This window comes from Osmerus eperlanus, chromosome 4 (genome assembly GCF_963692335.1).
Source record: "Osmerus eperlanus chromosome 4, fOsmEpe2.1, whole genome shotgun sequence".
NCBI classification, from domain to species: domain Eukaryota; kingdom Metazoa; phylum Chordata; class Actinopteri; order Osmeriformes; family Osmeridae; genus Osmerus; species Osmerus eperlanus.
Genome location: NC_085021.1, coordinates 19263956 through 19284576, shown reverse-complemented (window position 1 = coordinate 19284576; position 20621 = coordinate 19263956). Strand labels below are relative to the sequence as shown.

The following is a 20621-nucleotide window of genomic DNA, read 5'->3' as shown; positions in this document are numbered from 1 at the left end:
TAATATCTCTTTATGCTTTCAAACAGACAAAAACAGATAATATTTACATTTAGTCATTTAGCAGACGCTCTTATCCAGAGCGACTTACAGTAAGTACAGGGACATACCCCCCGAGGCAAGTAGGGTGAAGTGCCTTGCCCAAGGACACAACGTCATTTCGCACGGCCGGGAATCGAACTGGCAACCTTCTGATTACTAGCCCGCTTCCCTAACCGCTCAGCCACCTGACTCCCCCATATAATATTCCAGAAAAAGGAACTTACTCATCTCCATTTAAAAGCTGGAGTTGGTAGTATGGCAACTTTAGTGCACGGTACCACAGCGAATCCGTGTCAGCCCAACTTCCTGTCACTCTCCCATTGGCTGGTTAAATATGTAGGGAGGCCTGTTATAGGTTACCTGATATGGGGTGTATCATTTCACCACTCTGCTCTCCTGAGGATAGGGTGACACCAAGCTATTAAAGGGTTACATTACTGCTGGTATTAACTGCAAAATGCTTTCACACAGATCACATGCACACACACACACATCATTTTTCAAATTTTCCAGTAATCGAGAGATGGATTCAATCAGCCCTCTTTAGAGAGCTGTCCTGAGCTTGGACTGACATATAAATGCCCTTCCATTCTCTCATCCCTCTCTCGCACACTGCCTCCTCTGTTCCCAGCCCTGCTCCTCTTTTGTTTCCAACATGAAGGCTATTCAAGAGTGGATCTCTGGAAGACACACACACAAGTAGATGTATACACACACATATAAACATACAGTACATATACACACACACTCAACTATACACACACACACAGATAGAAAGAAAGATGGAGGGGTAACATCGTCATGGTAACGGGGAGGCGGGTGCTGGAGGAGAGCGGGAGGGGGGGTGGAGGGGGTCAGAGTCCGAGGCACACCGTGAGAAAGCCTGTCGTCTCCGCCTGGCTGAGTGACAGAGGTGGAGGAGGAATGCAGGGGGGGGGCTGTGGTGTTGGTGAGGGGGCGGGGGGGGGGGGCGGGGGGGGCGGTTGGGCGGGGGGCGGGCGGGGGGGGCGGGGGGGTAAAGAGCTCCACCACTTTACAGACCGGCTCATCCTTTAGCCACTTAACCCTCCTTAACTCTCCTAGTCAGGAAACCCAAGCCTTCCCCGGGCCAGGGGGAACATGCCACATGAAGGAGAGCAGAGCACAGAGGGCCGGAGACGAGCGCACTGCAATCGGGACTGACAGGCTGTGTGTGTTTGTGTGTGTGTGTTGTATGTATGTGTCTGTATGTTTGGGTGTGCGTGCGTGTGTGTGTGCGTGTGTAGGAATGGCAGATCCAGTTACGAGGGCTCCTATGCCAGCATCTTCGAGGAAGAGAGGAGATGGCCATGTCAGGATAGTGTCGAGTGTCAGGTGTGTTGTGGTCTGTTATACATTAACCCTTCTAAGACACACACACACACTCCCATAGACACACACACATACTCATACATAAACACACACAGAACAAACTCCATGCACACTGACACACACCACCCAGAAAATGCCAATTTCTTAAGTGAGATATATTCCCCTTACCCATGGGCCAAACATTCTTTGCACATGTACAGACAATTAGACCTAATTTTGTCCCAAATTGCTTCCTGTAATGAAGAGTGGACATCGTTAGTGAGACGCTCCTCCACTGCTCAACATGAAGCCGTCTAAAGTATCGGTTCCAAACTCTAGAGAAGTTTGCAGAAAAATGCTAACCGCCACCCTCCCTCCCTCCCCACACACACACACACACACACACACACACACTAACACACCCCCTACCACCCCCTATGGCTGTGTGACTGATAAAATCATTAGACCCACAGAGTTCAGAACTTCAAAAGACAGAGATGAAAACGTTGCCAGTTTCTATCTGCCTCTCTCCCTGGCGGGGCGAGTTAGTCGGCAGGATACCCATTTAGAGAGAGAGAGAGAGAGAGAGAGAGAGAGAGAGAGAGAGAGAGAGAGAGAGAGAGAGAGAGAGAGAGAGAGAGAGAGAGAGAACAATAATGTGTGTGTCTGTGTGTATGTACTTTGTGCTTGTGTGTGTGTGTGTGTGTGTGTGTGTGTGTGTGTGTGTGTGTGTGTGTGTGTGTGTGTTAGACTCACCTCAGTCTGCAGCGTGGATGATCGCTGCTCCTTGGCGTTGAGAGACTCCTTCAGCACGTCAATGTGTTGTTTGCAATCCGAATTCTGATTGGTCAACGTCTCCAGCTTGGTCTGCAAGGCCTGCATGTCCGATTCTTTCTTGTTCAGTTCCTGCTTCTGTTGGTCTATCTGTAGATTACACAGCACACACGCACACACGCAGTGTTAGCAAACAGGCTAGCATCCCTGAATGGATATGAACCAACCCTTCAGACCTGGTGAACACAGCATGCAGGTCCCTCTGCTTGAGCGCACACCCACACACGGTACCAAGCATGCACCCTGCAGGCCACAGTGGAGCCACCTTCATCCGGATACATCCTATATCTCCTCTGATGCTCAGTTTAGGGAGTGGGAAAGATCAAGTAGAAGAGGTCTGTGTTCCTGTTGCTCCTCAGTGCTCACAGTGAGGGTGTTCTCATCACACACTCCCTGAACAGAACCAAAGGTCGAGAAATACTGAAATTCGGGTAAAACCTACTCAGATGGATGATCTTACAGATCGTACAGATACCGTACAAAACAACTCGTATTCGAATGATTACAAATATATGGTTTTAGGACAACTCATGATAGAGTTGATCGATTGAACTGATCCTTTCTGATTACCCTGAGATGGTATTCAGTCTAATGCAAAGATCTGGAGGCAGACATATTAGTATGATCTTGGATTCCTCTGATGTAATGTAGGATTTCCTCTGTATCTTAGCTGTGAAGGTGCCCCAAAAATGCTCTTCTGTGCAACACAGTCATCCCTAGTCTTGTCCAGTCCCAGTCCTGCCACTGGCCCCTGCGAAGCCTCTCCGGAGACCCTGTAGAGCCCCTGCATGCCAACAGCCAACTGGAGAGCAGGAGAAACACTCAGAGGAAGAACAAGAGTTATGAGGGGGCAATGCTACACTCTGATATCTGGCAGGCTTTTGATTGGTTTAGAAATGGTGCAACTGAAGGGAAAAGATTTGCAAGACCAGCACCGAAAACCACAAAGGAAATCAAATGGGCCATTTGTGTAAGTGTGTATGTGTGTGTGTGTGTGTGTGTGTGTGTTTGTGTGTGTACGTGCAGGGGGAAGGGGGGGTTCTGACCCCATGTTTTCTTTTTTTCTGTCTTTTCGAGAGGGTTCGGTATGTGCAGGAGATTATCATCTGCGTTCACTGGTGCCAAAAAATTCAAGAGGCTGATTTGGAGGGAAGATTTCTTAATTGTGGCGCTCGACAAGAGAACACGTCATGAAAGGGAAAATTCTGAGCCAGAACTGGACCAATAAGGAGAGGAGAAGAAGAGGACAGGACTAGCACGTGGACTAGCGCGTGAAAGAAGAACTGTAGAAGAAGAAAAGTAGAGACGGGAGATGCAGCAGGTGAGTGATAGAACTGAAGACAGAGGAGAGTCAAAGAGAGCGAGGGAGGAGGCATGAGAGGGAGTACTTCTGGGCGGTGTGCTATCCAAGGTTGCTGGTAGAGGAGGAGGGTGGGGTCTAAGTGGCGTGGGGGGGCAGCCCTGGAAGACACTGGGACACTGGACGAGAGTTTGTCCTGAAGAAACAAAAACACAAGAACACAACAACCGCTAAGCTAGGTGAAACTGCTGACTAACAGCCCTCCAGAGACTAAACACTTGGGTTTGAAGACGTGTTTACAAATGGCTGAGTGAAACAGGCTTTGCAGGAATGAATAAACATTCCGCTTTTTCAGTTAAATAATACAAGAGATCTTTCTGACTGACTCTAGAAAATGAATGGCCAGGATGCCCCTTTTAAATCTTTGGATGACTCAACTCTCCTTTAAACCAACAAATGATTTTAATACATTTAAAGTCAACACTTTAGATGTACACTGATTACTTTGTTACTACAAAAGCTTATTTAGTACAACTATGTAGTTACATAGGAATAGCCATGTAATTACATTAGTTTAAACCCTAACTGATGTTCTTCCCACTGGGACAACAGACCAAACACCTGAAAGGGATGATGGAAAACCAGAGAGGCCTGGGACTCCTGTCCTCCTCCTCCTCTCCTCTTCCCAACTCATTCCGCCCCTCCACCCCCCGTGTTCAGCACCACCCTGGCCTGGTGCTGAAAGAACAGCCCCCTGGAAGATACTGCAGACGACAGATGCCATGAGAGAGACGTGACTTTGGCAGTGTGTGTGTGTGTGTAGCTGACATATGGGTCAGACAAAAATGAAGTACCTGAGAGGGTCCACCTCATTATGGTATATCCGTGTGCATGTGTGTGTGTGTATGAGTGAGTGTATGTGTGTGCGTGTGTGTGTGTGTACGCTTGCAGAAAGACGAGGCCTCCGAGACCAAACCCTAGCCGTCACAGTGATGTATATCATTCCAGAACGTTCCAGTGAGGAGAGAGCTCTTTCCTCTGCTGTTGTAAGCTCACGGTCATCTGTCAAGGCTCCATTCATAAAAACATCCTTTTGTGATTGCATCAGGAACTTCCCCAATGCATTGACAAATGGGGCTTACAAAGAGCGCCATTAACTAACCAAAGAGAAACATTCTCACATGAAACGCTACTCGACGAGCCGGGCCATCACAGACACTCAGACAGAGCTATGAAGTCTATGAAACCCTACACCTCACTGTCAAACACACCCTCTGCACAGGCTACATCTACCTATTCATCTACGTGTGTGTGTGTGTGTGTGTGTGTGAGTGTGTGTGTGTGTGTACAAGTGTGTATGTGTTTGTACGTGTGTGTGTGTGCTCGCACTACTTATGAATAAACCAACATAGAGCTACAGAACTTCAGGGCAGACGAAACCTGACCCGGGTGCTGTGAAATGCCAGCTTCCTGCTGGCCAAAGGAAGTGAGGTAAAGTGACACCCTTTATCGTCAGGGGATACCAGTTTGTTCCATCAGGACAATCACACCAAGCAGGAAGTGCATCAGAGAGCTGTGTAACGGCAAGACTGAATCAACGTGTCTCTAATCCTGCGGGGTTATAGCTCAGTGGTAGACCATTTGACTGCAAAGCAAGATGTTCCAGGTTCAAATCCCCCTTTAGGATAAAAGCGTTGTTGTTGTGACTGCATTTGGGTCATGGCAAACAGGTCTCACAGTTCTGAGCAGAACACCTTTACAGAACCACAGCAGCACAAACATGAACACTTAAGAATGCGACGAGGAGAAAACAGTAGGCAAAACACCTTCAAATCAACCAGACTAAAGCCATGCAGCGAAAGCCTATTCCCATGACCTTCCTCCTTCACAAACATGCAGAGGAGAGCAGCACACACACAGAGAGAACATGAACTTCAAGTCATAATTCTTGTTCCGCTAAACACAACCATGCACTGCGCAGTCCCTTTGAAGTTCCACAGAAGGACCCGAGGAGCTCACACGCATGCCGGAGCAGAACAACCACCCGGAATGTTCTACCTTGGTCTTCATGAACTTGGAGTGGCTTTTGTAGAGCTCCACATGCTTCAGCTCCTCGTGGCGGTCGTCCGGGTGGAGCAGGCCTCCCGTCTTTAACATCTGGACCTCGTCCTCCAGGTCTCTGATGTTCCGCTCCAGGGAGGAGATCTTGGTGTCCTGCACCAAACCACCACCACCAGGAGAAGCCACAGATGTCACACACTGTCAGAGGGGCTCTCTCTCTCTCTCTGACACTCTGTCGTCGTTGATGTAAACCCGGTTTGTGTTCTAGGGTTTTCCGTGGGGATCTTAGGATGCCTGGAGCTACCTATAAACAGCTATCCACTCAATGGTTTGTTTTGAATGGTCATGCGGAGTCAAGAGGAGTTTTGGTGGATACGGTTTCGAAAGACAAGTCATGCGTTGCAAAGGAGGTGGGGACAGAGAAAGAAGACGACTTTGTGACACAGCATTTACCTGAAAGCAGCAAAGGGAACAAGGATAGTCATGGGGTCAAGAGGGCTAAGATAACCAGCTAAGATGACACTTTCCTGTAGGTCTAGGGTCCAGTACATAGATGCTAACGTGAGCACTGCACATGATAGTTTGTTACTAGTTGGACCACCCGTAGGTCGTGTATCTAAATGCTGTTGCCAACCACCGTAATGAATCTGAGCTGAGCTGTTGCTTGTAATAGACAAGCGAATTCTTCTGCCTTCTTTAGCAGTGTAAACTGAGGCATCCTGTATGCAATACTGTAATGCAGTATTGCATTACAGTGCAGCCTCTGGAACAGATCACTAGGTAGACCATCCTGAGTGCATTTGTACTGTATACAGTATGTTTTTGTTTTTTTCCTGTCTATGAGGGAATGGAGCAGGGCACGTCCCTGAAGTTGTTCTGCTCCATAGGACCAGACATACATGGAACGGTAACCCTTGGAGGAGAGGCACTGGTAATTGAATAAATGGAAGCAGGCTGTATGATGCCATGAGGCAGAGACTACAGGCAGAATGCAAGCATCTGACCTTTATTATATCCCCTGACATCAACGCCCCCACCCCTCCCGGCACACACTATACGCAGGCCACAGTTATTCATAGGAATAATTGTGAGAGGAGAGGAGGGAAGGGGAGATGAGAGGAGAGGGAAGAAGAGTCATTCAAAACGGCCACTCTTACTGTACCTGCCAGATAACATCAGGATCAAAACAGAAAGGGGGCGCTGTCGTCTGAAATCACACGACAAACATACACAATTCAGCACAGTACAAAACCCACACACGCACAGCATCACAACACAACTGACACACAACAGCACACATTTAAACGTACAACGTGACAACATATAATTAGCTCAATAACAGACACACACACACGTTAAACTATCCCTCTTCTTGTATCTGTGTACATGCCTCTGCCTGACTGTGTCTGGCTATGTGTCTAGCTCTGGAATGCTACGATGCACCAGTGAAATACAGTTTCAAGCAGACCCAAGCAAGCATGCCTTTACAACACTGCACACACTCTATTCTAACACATGCAGTTTGCTAATGGGTGGACAAATCACAGAGGGTGTGTGAAAAATAACTGTGGTTTAGCAGTAAAACATCCACGTTTGTGGAAACGTGTGCTGACTGCATGTATGCGTGTGTGTGTGTGTGCATGTATGCGTGTGTGTGTGTGTATGTGCATGTGTGCGTATGTGTGTGCGCGTGCACGTGCGCGCGCGTGTGCACACATGTGGAGTCAACTGCATTTTTCACAGCTTCCACTTACTTCAAAGAGTCAGGATGAGAGAGAAAGCTTCCATATGTGACATTTGAAACAAATTGAGTAAGTGTTCAACTCTGCATGGACCAATATGGACCCTGGGAATGGCCTCTGTACACACTTGACATGTGTGTGTTTGTACAGTATGTTTGAGTGTGTGCATGTTTGGACAGTATGCTTGTGTGTGTGTGTGTTTGGACAGTATGTTTGTGTGAGTGTGTGTGCGAATGTGCGAATGTTTGCAATTAGATCCTTCCTGAATTTGATGGTAGAATAAGCCATGCTCTCCTTACACTAGAATGATTATCAATAATTGACAAGGTTTCTGTATGAAACTGATATCACAGTCTGGATGAACTACTGACCTGTAGTACAATAAAGTAGGACAGATCTGTGTGCAGATTCTAGATCAGTGGCAGGTCAACGGATAACATATTCTTGATCATACCAGTATCGATCAATAATGAATTCTGAATTTTGGTGTGTGTGTATGGGTTGTTGAGCGGGCAGGCTGTGTGTGTGTGTGTGTGTGTGTGTGTGAGTGTATCGGTATGGGACTAGCTGAGGATAGCATGTAGTGGGCTGCTCTGAGGTGTGAGGCCTACCTTCATATCAATGACAGTCTGCAGGGCCTTGGTCTTGGTCGGGTCTGCTTGGAGCTGGTTCCTCCTGTGCAACTCCTGAGGAGGAACACGATAGAAGTAAGCCTGACGATTCATCATCTTCTCACCTCCTCTCTATCTCTCTCTCTCTCACACACACACACACACACGCTGGAAAGTCACTAGCTCTCTCTTCTCTGCAGCTACTGTATGGATCTCTTCCTGTCTCGCTCTGTTCCAGAGACTTCTGTCCTTGTCTCTGTGAGGCGCACTCTCCTCCTCCAGCTTCTTCTGCTCCTACGTCTCCCTGAGCGACCGTAAGCCCTCGTTAGAGCTGCTGCAGCTAGGGTGCCTGACTGAAGCTACTCGTGCTACAATCTCTCAATGTTCTGTCTCTCTTGCCATCCCCCTCTCTGTCGTTCTCTCTATGTCTAACACACTAAAGCTCTCGCTTAGCAACACTTTCTGCAAGCACATGCGCTATCGCCAAGCTTCGACTATTAATAATTGATGTCAACACTGACACATAAGATGGTGTCCACATGCACCAGTTCAAAGAACAGTATATACTTGTCCCGGGAAGTAATCTATTTGATTAATATGCTCGTATAAAATAGTGAAAAAGACAACTACTGTTGTCAAAAGTGAAAAAGAAAGTATTATGGATTGTCTAAACCAAGTTATCACAGTACGTTTAGTCTCCCACAAGAACTAGAACAACAACTAGTGTCTATGTAAGGAAGCCGGAGTTTAAGTTCTGAAAGCTAGAGGCTACAAGCTAGAGGCTACAAGCTAGAGGCTACAAGCTAGAGGCTACAAGCTAGAGGCAGGGCTGGGCGATATGGCCAATATTTTTTATCACGATAACTTTTTACATCGATCAATGTCCATTATTATCACAATGGGGCCTAAATATTTAATAATAACAATTTACAGTTTTAAAAGTATTCTCTTTAGACAGAACCTCTAAAGAAACCAGGTTAATTCGTATGCTTCCTACCAGCAAGGCACACTATTATCTCACACTACTCAGTGGACGAGTGTGCTTGCGACGCGCATTGCCTACTACTGTAGATAAGCCTATGTATTACTATTAGCAAACTATTCCCCCAGTTTTTAGTAGTAGCCTAAGTAGACATGAAAAGTGTCAAAATGTTCATCTCGTTACCGATTGCGTTACTTTTGTTTTCTGTTGCACGGTTTATGAATATTCAAGTTTTTGTGGCTAAATATTTACCACCAGGCAGGTGGAATTTTTTTATTTGCTAAACGATTGTATTATTGTAGTATTTTTGTAGGTAAAGAAAAACGGATAACAAAATAACTGTATCAAAAATACATCTCATAAACGTATCATCGTTATCGTGGAAGATTTTCTTGTGTAGATTTTTGGGATCGTTTTATCGCCCAGCCATAGCTAGAGGCTGGAGGCTAGAAGCTAGAGGCTGGAGGATAGAGACTGGAGGCTAGAAGCAAGCTAGAGGCTGGAGGCTGTTGGCTAGAAGCTAGAGGCTAGAAGCTAGAGACTGGAGGCTAGAAGCTAGAGGCTGGATGCTAGAAGCTAGAGGCTGGAGGCTAGAGGCTGGAGGCTGGAGGCTAGAAGCTAGAGACTGGAGGCTAGAAGCTAGAAGCTGGAGGCTGGAGGCTAGAAGCTAGAGGCTTGAGGCTAGAAGATAGAGGCTGGAGGCTAGAAGCTAGAAGCTGGAGGGGGAAAGGCTATAATATACAAGCTTAATGCTAGAGGCAAAATAATGTAATTTTATGCAGAAGGCAGGAGGCTGGAGATCATGACTCTACCTTCAAGCCGCTGCTTGACGATGAACACCGCCTCTTTGCCCAATGGGATAGACAGACATGGAGGAGACCCAATGACAGGATGATCAGAATATCAGACAGAATGACATAAGGAAAAACATCAGACGATCATTCAGGAACACACACACACACTGACACACGCACACATTCTGATGCATTAAAGCATCGTATCAAACACATCCACTATGGGTGTGTTTGTGTGTGTGTGTTTGTGTGTGTGTTTGTGTGTGGGTGTGTGTGTGTGTGTGTGTGTGTGTGTGGGTGTATGGGCACAATAACAACACACTATCCTAGAGTGTGTATGAGTGTTTGTGTGTACTTCTTTGCTGTGTGTGTGGAGTGGCGAAACATAGATGGTTAATGTGTGTCCATGTGCGTGTGCTCTCTCCTCATAAAGACATCATAAGGGTGTCTACGTTTCAATGCTGCCCCACTAAAGGGAAATGAAGTCATCAAAGACAGCGAGTCATCAAAGCGTCTCTCTCTCTCCATATGTGTCAAAGCGCTGGGCATATGGAATGAATAGGATCAAAAGTAACTTTATATCAATGACTGCCAGGATCCCCAAACAAAGGAAATGGTCGAAAGGTTCAACTACAGCCCCGAGGCACTGGTGTCACATTCATCACACACACAGAGAAGCACACACTGACCAATCAGAAACCCAGATGGAGGAGGGGAAAAACACTGCCCTGAGCTTTGTATATTTTCTTAAAGGTCTAGCCCCCAGTGTACAAATAGTGTGTGAGTCTATCAAGTCATTGACTTTTAAGCGTGCTTTCAAAAGGACAGAGACTGTGTGAAACGGCGAGAGTTGGACAGAGCACCCTGGATGGATGGATGGATGGATGGATGGAGGAGGTGAAAAGAGGGAGAGGGGAAGAGGAGGAGTGTAATTTTGTCCCGATAAACTTTTTCCGCTCAAACATTCTGTGGGATCAGCAGAGTGTGTCGGGTATGCAGTGCCCTGGGTGTGTGCGCTTTGGTGTTTGTGTTGTGTGCGTGTTGTGTGTGTGTGTCTGTGGCGAGGAGGAGGTGGTGGTGGTGGTGGTGGGGGGGGGGGGTTAATGACAGTTGAGAAGGTTTGTTAGTGGAGGTTCGGGCCAGCGAATCAGAAGACAGCTTCTAAAGAGCCCAACAAGCCTTTGACCAATTACACTAACCACATCAGATAGCCTATCAGCCTGCAGCTTAGACAGGGATGTGAGTGTACGTATGTGTTGTGTGTGTGTGGGGGGGGGGGGGGGAGAGGAGAGGAGAGGAGGGGAGGGATAACTCCAAGACCATACTACAGTCAACCTTAGCTAAACCGTCTCCAAATACACAACAGCCTTCATGCCCAACAACACTCCTCTAATTGGCTGACAGTCTCTTTTCCCCTTGGTTCTACTAGTATAGTGTCAGTATGTATATGAGTGTGTCCATGCAAGCTTTTGTGTGACTGAAAGTGAATCTATGGGTTGGTGTGCGAGCGTCGTGTGCATGCATGAGTGCGAGTGTGCATATGTAAGTGTTTGCGTGTGGGTATGGATGTGTGTGTCTGGGTGTTAACGTGTGTGTGCGCCTGGTTTGTGTGTATGTGTCTGGGTGTGTATGTGCGTCTGGGGTGTGTGTGTGTGCGTCTGGAGTGTGTGTGTCTGGGAGTGTTTGTGCGTCTGGGGGGTATGTGTGTGTGTGCGTCTGGGGTGTGTGTGTGTGTGTGTGTATGTGCGTTTGTGTGTGTGTGTCTGGGTGTGTATGTGCGTCTGGGGTGTGTGTGTGTGTGTGTGCGTCTGGGGTGTGTGTGTGTGTGTATGTGTGTCTGGGGTGTGTGTGTCTGGGTGTGTATGTGCGTCTGGGGTGTGTGTGTGTGTATATGTGCATCTGGGGTGTGTGTGTGTATGTGTGTCTGGGTGTGTGTGTCTGGGTGTGTGTGTCTGGATGTGTATGTGCGTCTGGGGTGTGTGTGTGTGTGTATGTGCGTCTGGGGTGTGTGTGTGTGCAGCGGCCTCCTAAAGCTCATTTCTCTGCCACTGGCAGCAGGTCAGGGTTGGGCAGGAACAGGCCAGTGGAGCGGTTGTTATTACTGGGTCTTTTGGGAGCAGGCGGCAGGGGAGAGTCGATTAGGCCCAGATTTATGCCTCCGACTTTGTGTGTGTGCGTTGGCGTGGGTGTGGATGTGTGGGTGGGTGTGTGGATGTGCGTGCGTGCGATTGTGTTCTTTTTAGACCGCTTTTGGCCTCCCGTCAGTCAACACTGGGCTCTTGAAATGTTTCTCTGGCAGGCTCACGAGCCATATCTTGTGGTGTACTGCCCCTCAGTGGACAACACTGGTGCTGCACATCGTACGTTGGAGGCACAGGGACGGCTATCCGAAGGATCAAACAACTGTACAAGCAGACACACACACAGTACCCTGACACAGGTCCTTAGCAGGTCGACTAATGAGACAGAGAGACAGAAAGAAATGGATGGAAGACAAGAGAGAGAGAAAGGCCCTGCAACTTCTTCTCTGAAGGCCTGCAGAACAGCCTGTGCTAATACAGCCACATCCACCCTTACACTACCCTCTGACCTAGACCACAAAGACCCACAGTGAGCATCCAGGGAATTCCAAATTAGGAAAATAAGATAATATAAACAAAAAAACGAGGTGCTAATTTCACTTGATACAGGTCAACAGCAGCTACAGGAACCCTCTTCCTCCCCCCCCTCCCTCTCCCCCTCCCTCTCCCCCTCTCCCCCTCTCTCCCTCTCTCTCTCTACCCTCAACCCTTGTCTGAAGAGGAAAATTAAAGGTGCAGGGAGGGATAAATTAGAGGTATTTATTATCCTGTCCTAAAGCAAACAGGGCAGGTAATTTCAAGGGGAGTAATGGCAACAGTAATCTGAGGCAGTTGGAGCTGGTTTCCGTTGAAAGTAATCAAATGAACAGAGAGTAGCCACTCCCCTAATAACAAGCCTCTATGCCACAGTCACCCCGCCCCTGCTAACGATGACAAGTGTAAGTGTAAGGCTAAATTACTGCATTCCGGCTTGACTCATGGTGCCTATACTTAGGCTACCTAGCTATCTTACCGCTCCATACAGCCACTCATGGTGAACATGGTGTTTGCACGCACGCACACACGCACACACACACACACACACACTCTCACAGGCTCTCCTTCAGCCCATCTGCAGGCTCAGACGTGCAGAGAGGAAGACAACAGTCCCTCTCTTCTCAATCAGGGCGGTCCGCATGTTTTCCCTCATTAATCACTGATTAATATTCATCCAAACAAACCCTGTTTTTCTACCCAAGAAAAACAGTCCCTCTCCCTCTCTCTCTCTCTCTCTCTCTCCCGCTCTCATACCTTCTATGTAGCACGCCCAGTGTCTCTGCTAAGCTGATGGACAGTTATAAATATCTTGGTAGTGAGAGTGTGTACTCACCTTCTACACACGCTGAAAACCAAGCTCCCCCCCCCCCACACACACACACACACACACACACACACACACACACTCACATGCACACACAGATACACACACACTCCTGTTGTAGCGTCCAAGCATGGGCCCAAACCCCCACGCTCGCAGCTCCGAGTTGCCGCGGTTACCAAACCCTCTGGCAAGGGGAAATATCCCATCAGCCACTGCAACAGGTTACAGGGCGTGTCCTGGTGTAAGGCTCTATAAGCTGGTCACATACGTGTCAAACACCCCCCCCCCCACACACACACACACACACACACACACACACCACAATAGCGCTAAACAAACGTAAACTACACTCAATCAAAGTTGTAAACACAAGCACACCCTCAGTGACAGCACTGGGTCAGAAATTAAAGACTAAGAAGATTTAGGAGTTAAAAATAAACATGGCAGGAGCCAGGAGACGAGAGCTGTCTATTCCCAGCCCTCGGTCGGCACACACACACACACACACACCACACACCACACACACACACACCACACACCACACACCACACGCACACTGGGTAGGATAGCCTGATTGTGAGGAGTCTGAATCCCAGCATACAGGCTTGTCTAGAACCCGTACGAACCATAGAAGAACCTTTCGAAAACAATTCCATGAACCACGAGGTTCCAAACGACAGCATACTGAGCTGGAGAGGATCCTATTTAAAAGCTGTTCTATTATTCTCTTTACTCTCTCTAACACTCACACACACACACACACACACACACACACGTGCACACAGGCAGGAACAGTGCGAGAGCGTAGTAAGGAGTGCAGGCTTAAATCTCTCTCTGCACTAATCTGACCCATTGATAAGACCTGCTGAGCTGATCACTACAACCAAATCAGCTTTCTGCTTTCACACGCTGATGAACACACACACACACAATTACTGAGTCTGGGTTGTGGGTGGGATGTGGACCATGTATTTACAAGCAAGCTCCAGTAGGGGGTGTTATGAAATTCAAAATACTTTCTTAAAGGGAAACTATCGGCTTTACCAAAACGCACACACACACATCAAAGGTATCTTAAGAAAAGAGGCATATACATGTAATATGTATCGATGTAATGTGACACACACCTCTCTCAGGTGAAGATTCTCCTCCTCCAGATGGCCGAGCTCCTCCGTGGCCATGGAGACGACCCCTGGCCTCTGTCCCCTGCCCCCCTGCAGCATCTCCAGCAGCCTCTGGATGGACTCGTCCCTGGCCCCCAGGGTCTGCTTCTGGGAGTCGATCCTCAGCTCCATCTCCTCCATGGTCCTCCTCAGGAGGGAGAGCTCCTTCGCCTGCCGCTCGTGCTCCGACTGCAGGTGACTGAAATTCTCCTCCGTGAGGTCCTTGGGAGGGGGCGAGGAGGAGCCATCGCACCCGGGGACCTGGCAGGGGCTGCGGGGGTGAGCGGGGCTGGAGCTGGGGCCTGGGTGTCCGGGGCTGTACAGGTGGCTGGAGCTGCCCCGAGGCCCAGCGACCAAGGTGCTGGCTGGGCTGTGGCTCTGCCCGGGGACGGAGATGCCGTAGCCCGGACTGGTGGTCTGGATGTCTGCTTGGTGGTGTCTGGAGTTGTAGGTGTTGCTGGGGCTCTGTCTGGGGCTCTGCCTGGAGCCGGGGCTGGGGCTGTGGCTGGTGCCCAGGCCAGCAGGGCTGTGTCTGGGGCTGTGGACGGGACTGAAGCCCCCCCGACACTCCTGCTGGTGGGGGTCCACCTGGAGGTCCCTGTGAGAGCTGGAGGCCTCCTGCTGCAGACGGCTGTTCTGCTCCCTGTGGGCCCTCAGCTCCTCTTGGAGCTCTGCCACAGAGAGCAGGAGATGCTGGGGGAGGAGAGGAGAGGAGGAGAGGAGGGGAGAGGAGAGGATAGGAGGAGAGGAGAGGAGAGGAGGGGAGGGGAGGGGAGGGAGAGGAAAGGAGGAGAGGAAAGGAGAGGAGAGGAGAGGAGAGGAGAGGGGAGGAGAGGAGAGGAGAGGAGAGGAGGAGAGGAGAGGAGAGGAGGGGAGGGGAGGGAGAGGAAAGGAGGAGAGGAAAGGAGAGGAAAGGAGAGGAGAGGAGAGGAGAGGAGAGGGGAGGAGAGGAGAGGAGGAGAGAGGAGAGGAGAGGAGGAGAGGAGGAGAGGAGGGGAGGAGGGGAGGAGAGGAGAGGAGAGGAGGAGAGAGCTCTTCATTATGGATGAAATTCCACGTTACCAAAGTAGTCTGACATATGGAGCAGACCAGACAGATCATAGATACTAGTAGGCATACTGACAAACACCTGTTATCCACACCATATGTGTGTTGCAAAATAAATAATTTTACATTCAAGAAAAAACTGATTTGTAAGAATGTTGATTGTTGACCAATTGTTCAGTACCAATAAATATCCACTAGGTGGCTGCCTCAAGCAGGTGCCTGCACCTGAACATAAATGTAAGCTTCACCAGTCCTGGTCCAGACACAGTATAGAAAATGTAAAGCTGCTTTTAATCCTATCATGCATGATCCTCTTATGTCCTCTATGTAAAACTACTAGTTTTGGCCATGAGAGATTTAATATTTTGCACAGCTGTGTGGAAATAGCTTGCAGTGACCTTGGAAGAAAACAAAGACCTTTTCTTCGTTTGAGCTCGTTTAGGACTTGAGATGACACACCACTAGAAACCATGGAGACGACGACCAAATCAGAACAGTCCAAACCTGTTCCTGGAGACAAGCTCTAAAACTAGGTTTACCCAGTTTGACCCCAAACCCCAAAGCTTCAACGCCAGTAGACAGGAGTGAAAACAGACGCCCAGACACAGCAAACAAAGCCTGACTGGAGGACATCTCAACAGGTCGTACATCTGTGCCACCACCTCCGACGTCCCTCTGACTACACAGCTGAAACGCTGGCGAGACAGCCCGGGCTCCAAGGACAAGACGTGTTGAGAGGTGGGAGGTGATGTTTGAAATCCATAATAGATTCAACCGGCAAAACAGAGAATGTTTAATGAGGCCAGACGAGGACGAGGACGAGGGGCTCCTCTCAGAGCGAGGAGGTGCTCCTCTCAGAGCGAGGAGGTGCTCGTGCTCGCTCCTCTCAGAGCGAGGAGGCGCTCCTCTCAGAGCGAGGAGGTGCTCGCTCCTCTCCGAGCGAGGAGGCACGCACAGACACGGAGACCACGATGCGTCAGGTCGCGTGTGTGGGCGTCTGGCGCGCTTTCTGTCTCGTCTCTTCATCCCTCTCCGTCTCACACGCGCGTGTCAAACCACAAACACGCATAACAAACACACACACACACTTACACACGCACACTGACCACACAGACGAGCAGATGGTTAAGGCCAAAAACAGACCGGAGGTCAAGACTTGGTAGATGAAGGAAAAGGTGACATTGTTATGCTAATGTGGCAGAAGGTGTCATCTACTGCCAGAACCCCCCCCCCCCCCCCCCCTCTGCCCAGGAGGGGCAGGCAGAGCAGGAAGTGAAAGGAGGAGGTGGAACAATAGAGGATACCTAAAGAGATAGAGGGAGAATGAAAGGGTGTGGAGAGGGGAGCCAATGCACTGTGCGAACGTGTGACATGTTATGGTATGGGAACAGGATCAAAGAGATCAATGATAATGTGGAGAAACCCAAGAGACTGACTGTACACAACCTGTGAAGTGATCAATAATCAGAGCTGAGCTGTGGCTATTAATGATTACGGCTGAATGATCCTCCAGTGGGAGGTTGGAGGTGGGTGTGTGTGTGTTTGTGCGAGTGTGCACATGCATACATGCGTAGGAGTTAATGATTCTAGCCCCTATAATCACCAGAGCAGTACTGTATGCGTTTAGTAGAGAAGACAGTAATGTCCCTCAGAACACACCCAGTAACCTCCATATGTAACCATTCTGACTCTCCCCCAGTGTCTAATACCATAATCCTCTTAACGTCAGGCACTTATTGCATGCTACGTTTTAGTTTTGCTGTTTTACATGTCTTTTTTTTTGCAAACAGCACCAGCTCATCGCAAGTGTGCAATTTGACCAACTTCTCATTCATAAGGTCCATCCCAGGACAGCATTAACTAACCAAACTAAGCATTTAGTCATTTAGCAGACGCTCTTATCCAGAGCAGTGAACTATTCAAATAAAATGATTACATGTATTCATTATTAAGGTTTGTATTTCTGTACGTATGTACCTAGTTATTCATTTGACTAACCTAAGATATGTATCTATGATCCATTGTACTCATGTACTCATTCAAACTACATAAGCAGAGCCAATGACGGACTCGTCGTCTTATTCAGAGGGCTAACGACCCCCCTGTACCATATGCTGTCTCTGGCCTCCACCCAGAACGAAGACAGAGACTGATACAAAGACAGATGCAAAGGGACTAAAGGGCAGAGGAGCACAAGGCAGACGCAGAGACAGAGGCAGAGACAGACGCAGAGACAGAGGCAGAGACAGAAGTACCTTTAAAGGCAGAAGCAGATAGAGGTAGAGACAGAAGTACCTTTAAAGGCAGAAGCAGATAGAGGCAGAGGCAGAGGCTGAGACAGAGGCAGAGACAGAGGCAGAGACAGAGGCAAAAGTACCTTTAAAGGCAGAAGCAGACAGAGGCAGAGACAGAGATAGAAGCAGGGACAGAAACAAAGATGTAACAGAGACAGAGACAGACAGAGATGCACCTCAGATAACCCCAGAGAGACGGAGCGAGGACGAGCCTCCAGTAGCTGAGCATGATTGAAGCTTGTCTTTGTTCCCTTTCAACGCCAAGTCACTTAGTATTAGCAGCCCTGTGCTCGCATCACAACTGTAGGAATTCACTGACAACCTTGAGGGGGATTACAAAGTACGAAGGCAGAAGTGCTTCAGACAAAGCACTCAAAGGAATGTGTATTAATGGTAACTTTATTAAGAACAGCACTATAGTGCACACCCTGAGGGCTCAAGGCTTCTGTGGGCCCTATGTCTACACCACTGACAGGAGTATTTAACAACCATGGAAGTGTGTCAAGAATTGAGTGTGCTTGTGTGTGTGTCTACAAACAGCACACAGCTGTCTTGCTCTGTGCTATGGCTGTGGTTGTGGTGAAATAAGGGGTTCACAGAGAACACATAGACACTGGTGGACTCACCTGGGTCTCATCCGGGTTGGTCCTGTACTGGTCCTTCAGTATGGAGGTGCGTCCACCCTCCTCCTTCCTCATCCCCCTCTCTCTCTTCACCTCTGGGCTCCAAAAGTTCACACTGTTGATAGAGGAGCCCATCCTCCCATCCCTCACCTCCCTGCCCTCCCTCACCTCCCTGCCCTCCCTCCCCTCCCTGCCCTCCCTCACCTCCCTCACCTCCCTCCCATCCCTGCCCTCCCTCCCATCCCTCACCTCCCTGCCCTCCCTCACCTCCCTTCCCTCCCTCACCTCCCTGCCCTCCCTCACCTCCCTGCCCTCCCTCACCTCCCTGCCCTCCCTCACCTCCCTCACCTCCCTCCCATCCCTGCCCTCCCTCCCATCCCTCACCTCCCTGCCCTCCCTCACCTCCCTGCCCTCCCTCACCTCCCTCCCATCCCTCACTTCCCTCCCATCCCTCACCTCCCTCACCTCCCTGCCCTCCCTCACCTCCCTCCCATCCCTCACCTCCCTCCCATCCCTCACATCCCTCCCCTCCCTCACCTCCCTCCCTCTCCGCAGCAGCTCGTTCTCTCTCTGCAGCTCCCTGAGCTGATCCTGGAGGTCCAGTGACAACCCCTCTCCGCCCGCGGCCGAGCCCAGGCCCGATGCACCTCGGCCAGCCTGCCGCAGCAGCCCCGAAGGCCCCCCCGTCTGGAGATGCTGGGTGTGCTGCTGCTCCCCGTAGGCGTCCGGGGAGTTGGCCGGGCCCAAGGAGGTGGAGGTGATGTTGGGGCTGCTGCCCATGGCTGTGGTCCGGTCTGCGTAGGAGGTCCGGCTGGTGTTGCGGGTGGTGTTGCGGCCTAGGGTCATGGTTCCTTTGGGGTAGCCCCCCGATGACCCCAGACCGTCGCGGTCGCTCAGGTACACGGGTCCAGACGAGGTGTAGGCAGCGCTCAGGGACTGGACGTTCTCCATAGACATGGTTTTACCACCTGCGTCGGTGCTACCCGATTTGGAGCCTGACCCTGGTCTCTCCCCTGGTCCCGACCATGTCCCTGTCCTAGATCGTGACCCATTCCCTGACCCCGTCCCTGACACAGTCCCCGACCCTGAACTAGGCCCTGCTCTTGACCCTGACCCTGACCCCGGCGCAAGCCCCGACACAGAACCGGGTGCGAGCCCTGATCTCGATCCTACCACTGTCCCAGCTTCCACACCTGTCTTTGACGCCGACCCGGTGGCCCCTCCCAGTTTGCGAGGACCCTGCTTGGAGGACCTGGGTAACCGTGGTGACCTTGAAGAGCTGCCCTCACCATGTCCGGAGCCTCTGGAGCCACTGTGCATCTTGATCTGAGGGAAGGCCTGACTGTACGCGCTGGGGAGCGTCAGCTATACATGACTGGACAGGAAAACAAATAAACGATCGTCACAAACAGAGAATCAGGTTAATTTCCCCTCAGAAAGGAGCGTCAGCAAAAAAACGCCCCGTAGGGCAGAAGAAGAAGAGTTCGTAGAAACCGCCATCTTGTTTGGCTTTCAGTGTGCCGTACTTAAAGTTCTGCTCTTTGCCTGGTTGTGCTGTTAGGTCTCTTTCGGCGATGAGAACGAAGGGATAAGGAGGGTGATGGAGCCTGGTCTTGAGTCAGCGTCTGACGTCAGACACTGAGAGGTGGATGTGTCAGAGTTGCAGTGTGGGTCTTGGTTGGTTCTAAGTTTAGATGGTAACAGTTACTGCCAGGTTCTGGGCTCTCCCACGGGCAGATGGACAATCTGGGCATCCTGTTGCTGCATGAGGACATTGTGAAAATACCTGTTCAAGCAGGAGACAGGAAGAGAAGGGGAACTTTGAGAACATCCGAGTGTTTCAGAGACAGTAGTAGAGGCAGAGGCTGAGGTTGGGGTACAAGTTGAGGCAGAAACAAACAGAGACAGAGAGAGAGAGTGATCAAGATAAGGGAGGGGGTTCAGAAACAAGGACAAGTCAATACTACACCAGCACAGTCAAGACCATCCCCCGAGACCAACGCTGGGAGACAGGCAGGATGGGAGCTCACGCCCCTGTCTGGACACGTACCCTGCAACAACAGATCTGCCTTATTCTCAACTCAACCCCTGTGGAATTCACTGTCATATAAACTCACTAACAGGCCAATATAGAAAGTAATATGACCACTCCTATAAGCCTTATAAGAAGCATAGTGGTAATAGTAACAGTACCCATGTATTTTCTAGCACTGATGTTGGCGACAGCAGTGGACCGAAAGAAGGCGTATGCTGATAGATAAATGAATGCTGTGAGACTGGTAATATAGACTTCAGGTTTTTACCGTGGGTGGTAGAGTGATAGGGGGGTACTTCTGCCCTCTAATGTCTTTGCCCTCTGTC

General features: G+C 49.7%; 1 protein-coding gene across 1 annotated transcript; it reads right to left on the bottom strand.

The window, feature by feature from the left end:
* Positions 1-414: 414 nt before the first annotated feature.
* On the bottom strand, positions 415-19724 carry LOC134019577 (ERC protein 2-like). Its single transcript, XM_062460540.1, has 9 exons — positions 18908-19724; positions 18798-18874; positions 18264-18410; positions 14261-14989; positions 7917-7991; positions 6726-6770; positions 5561-5716; positions 2125-2292; positions 415-435 (listed from the first exon to the last, which is right to left on the bottom strand). The coding sequence occupies exons 1-9, from the start codon at positions 19578-19580 to the stop codon at positions 415-417; spliced, it is 2091 nt and encodes a 696-aa protein (XP_062316524.1). The 5' UTR covers positions 19581-19724.
* Positions 19725-20621: the final 897 nt, after the last annotated feature.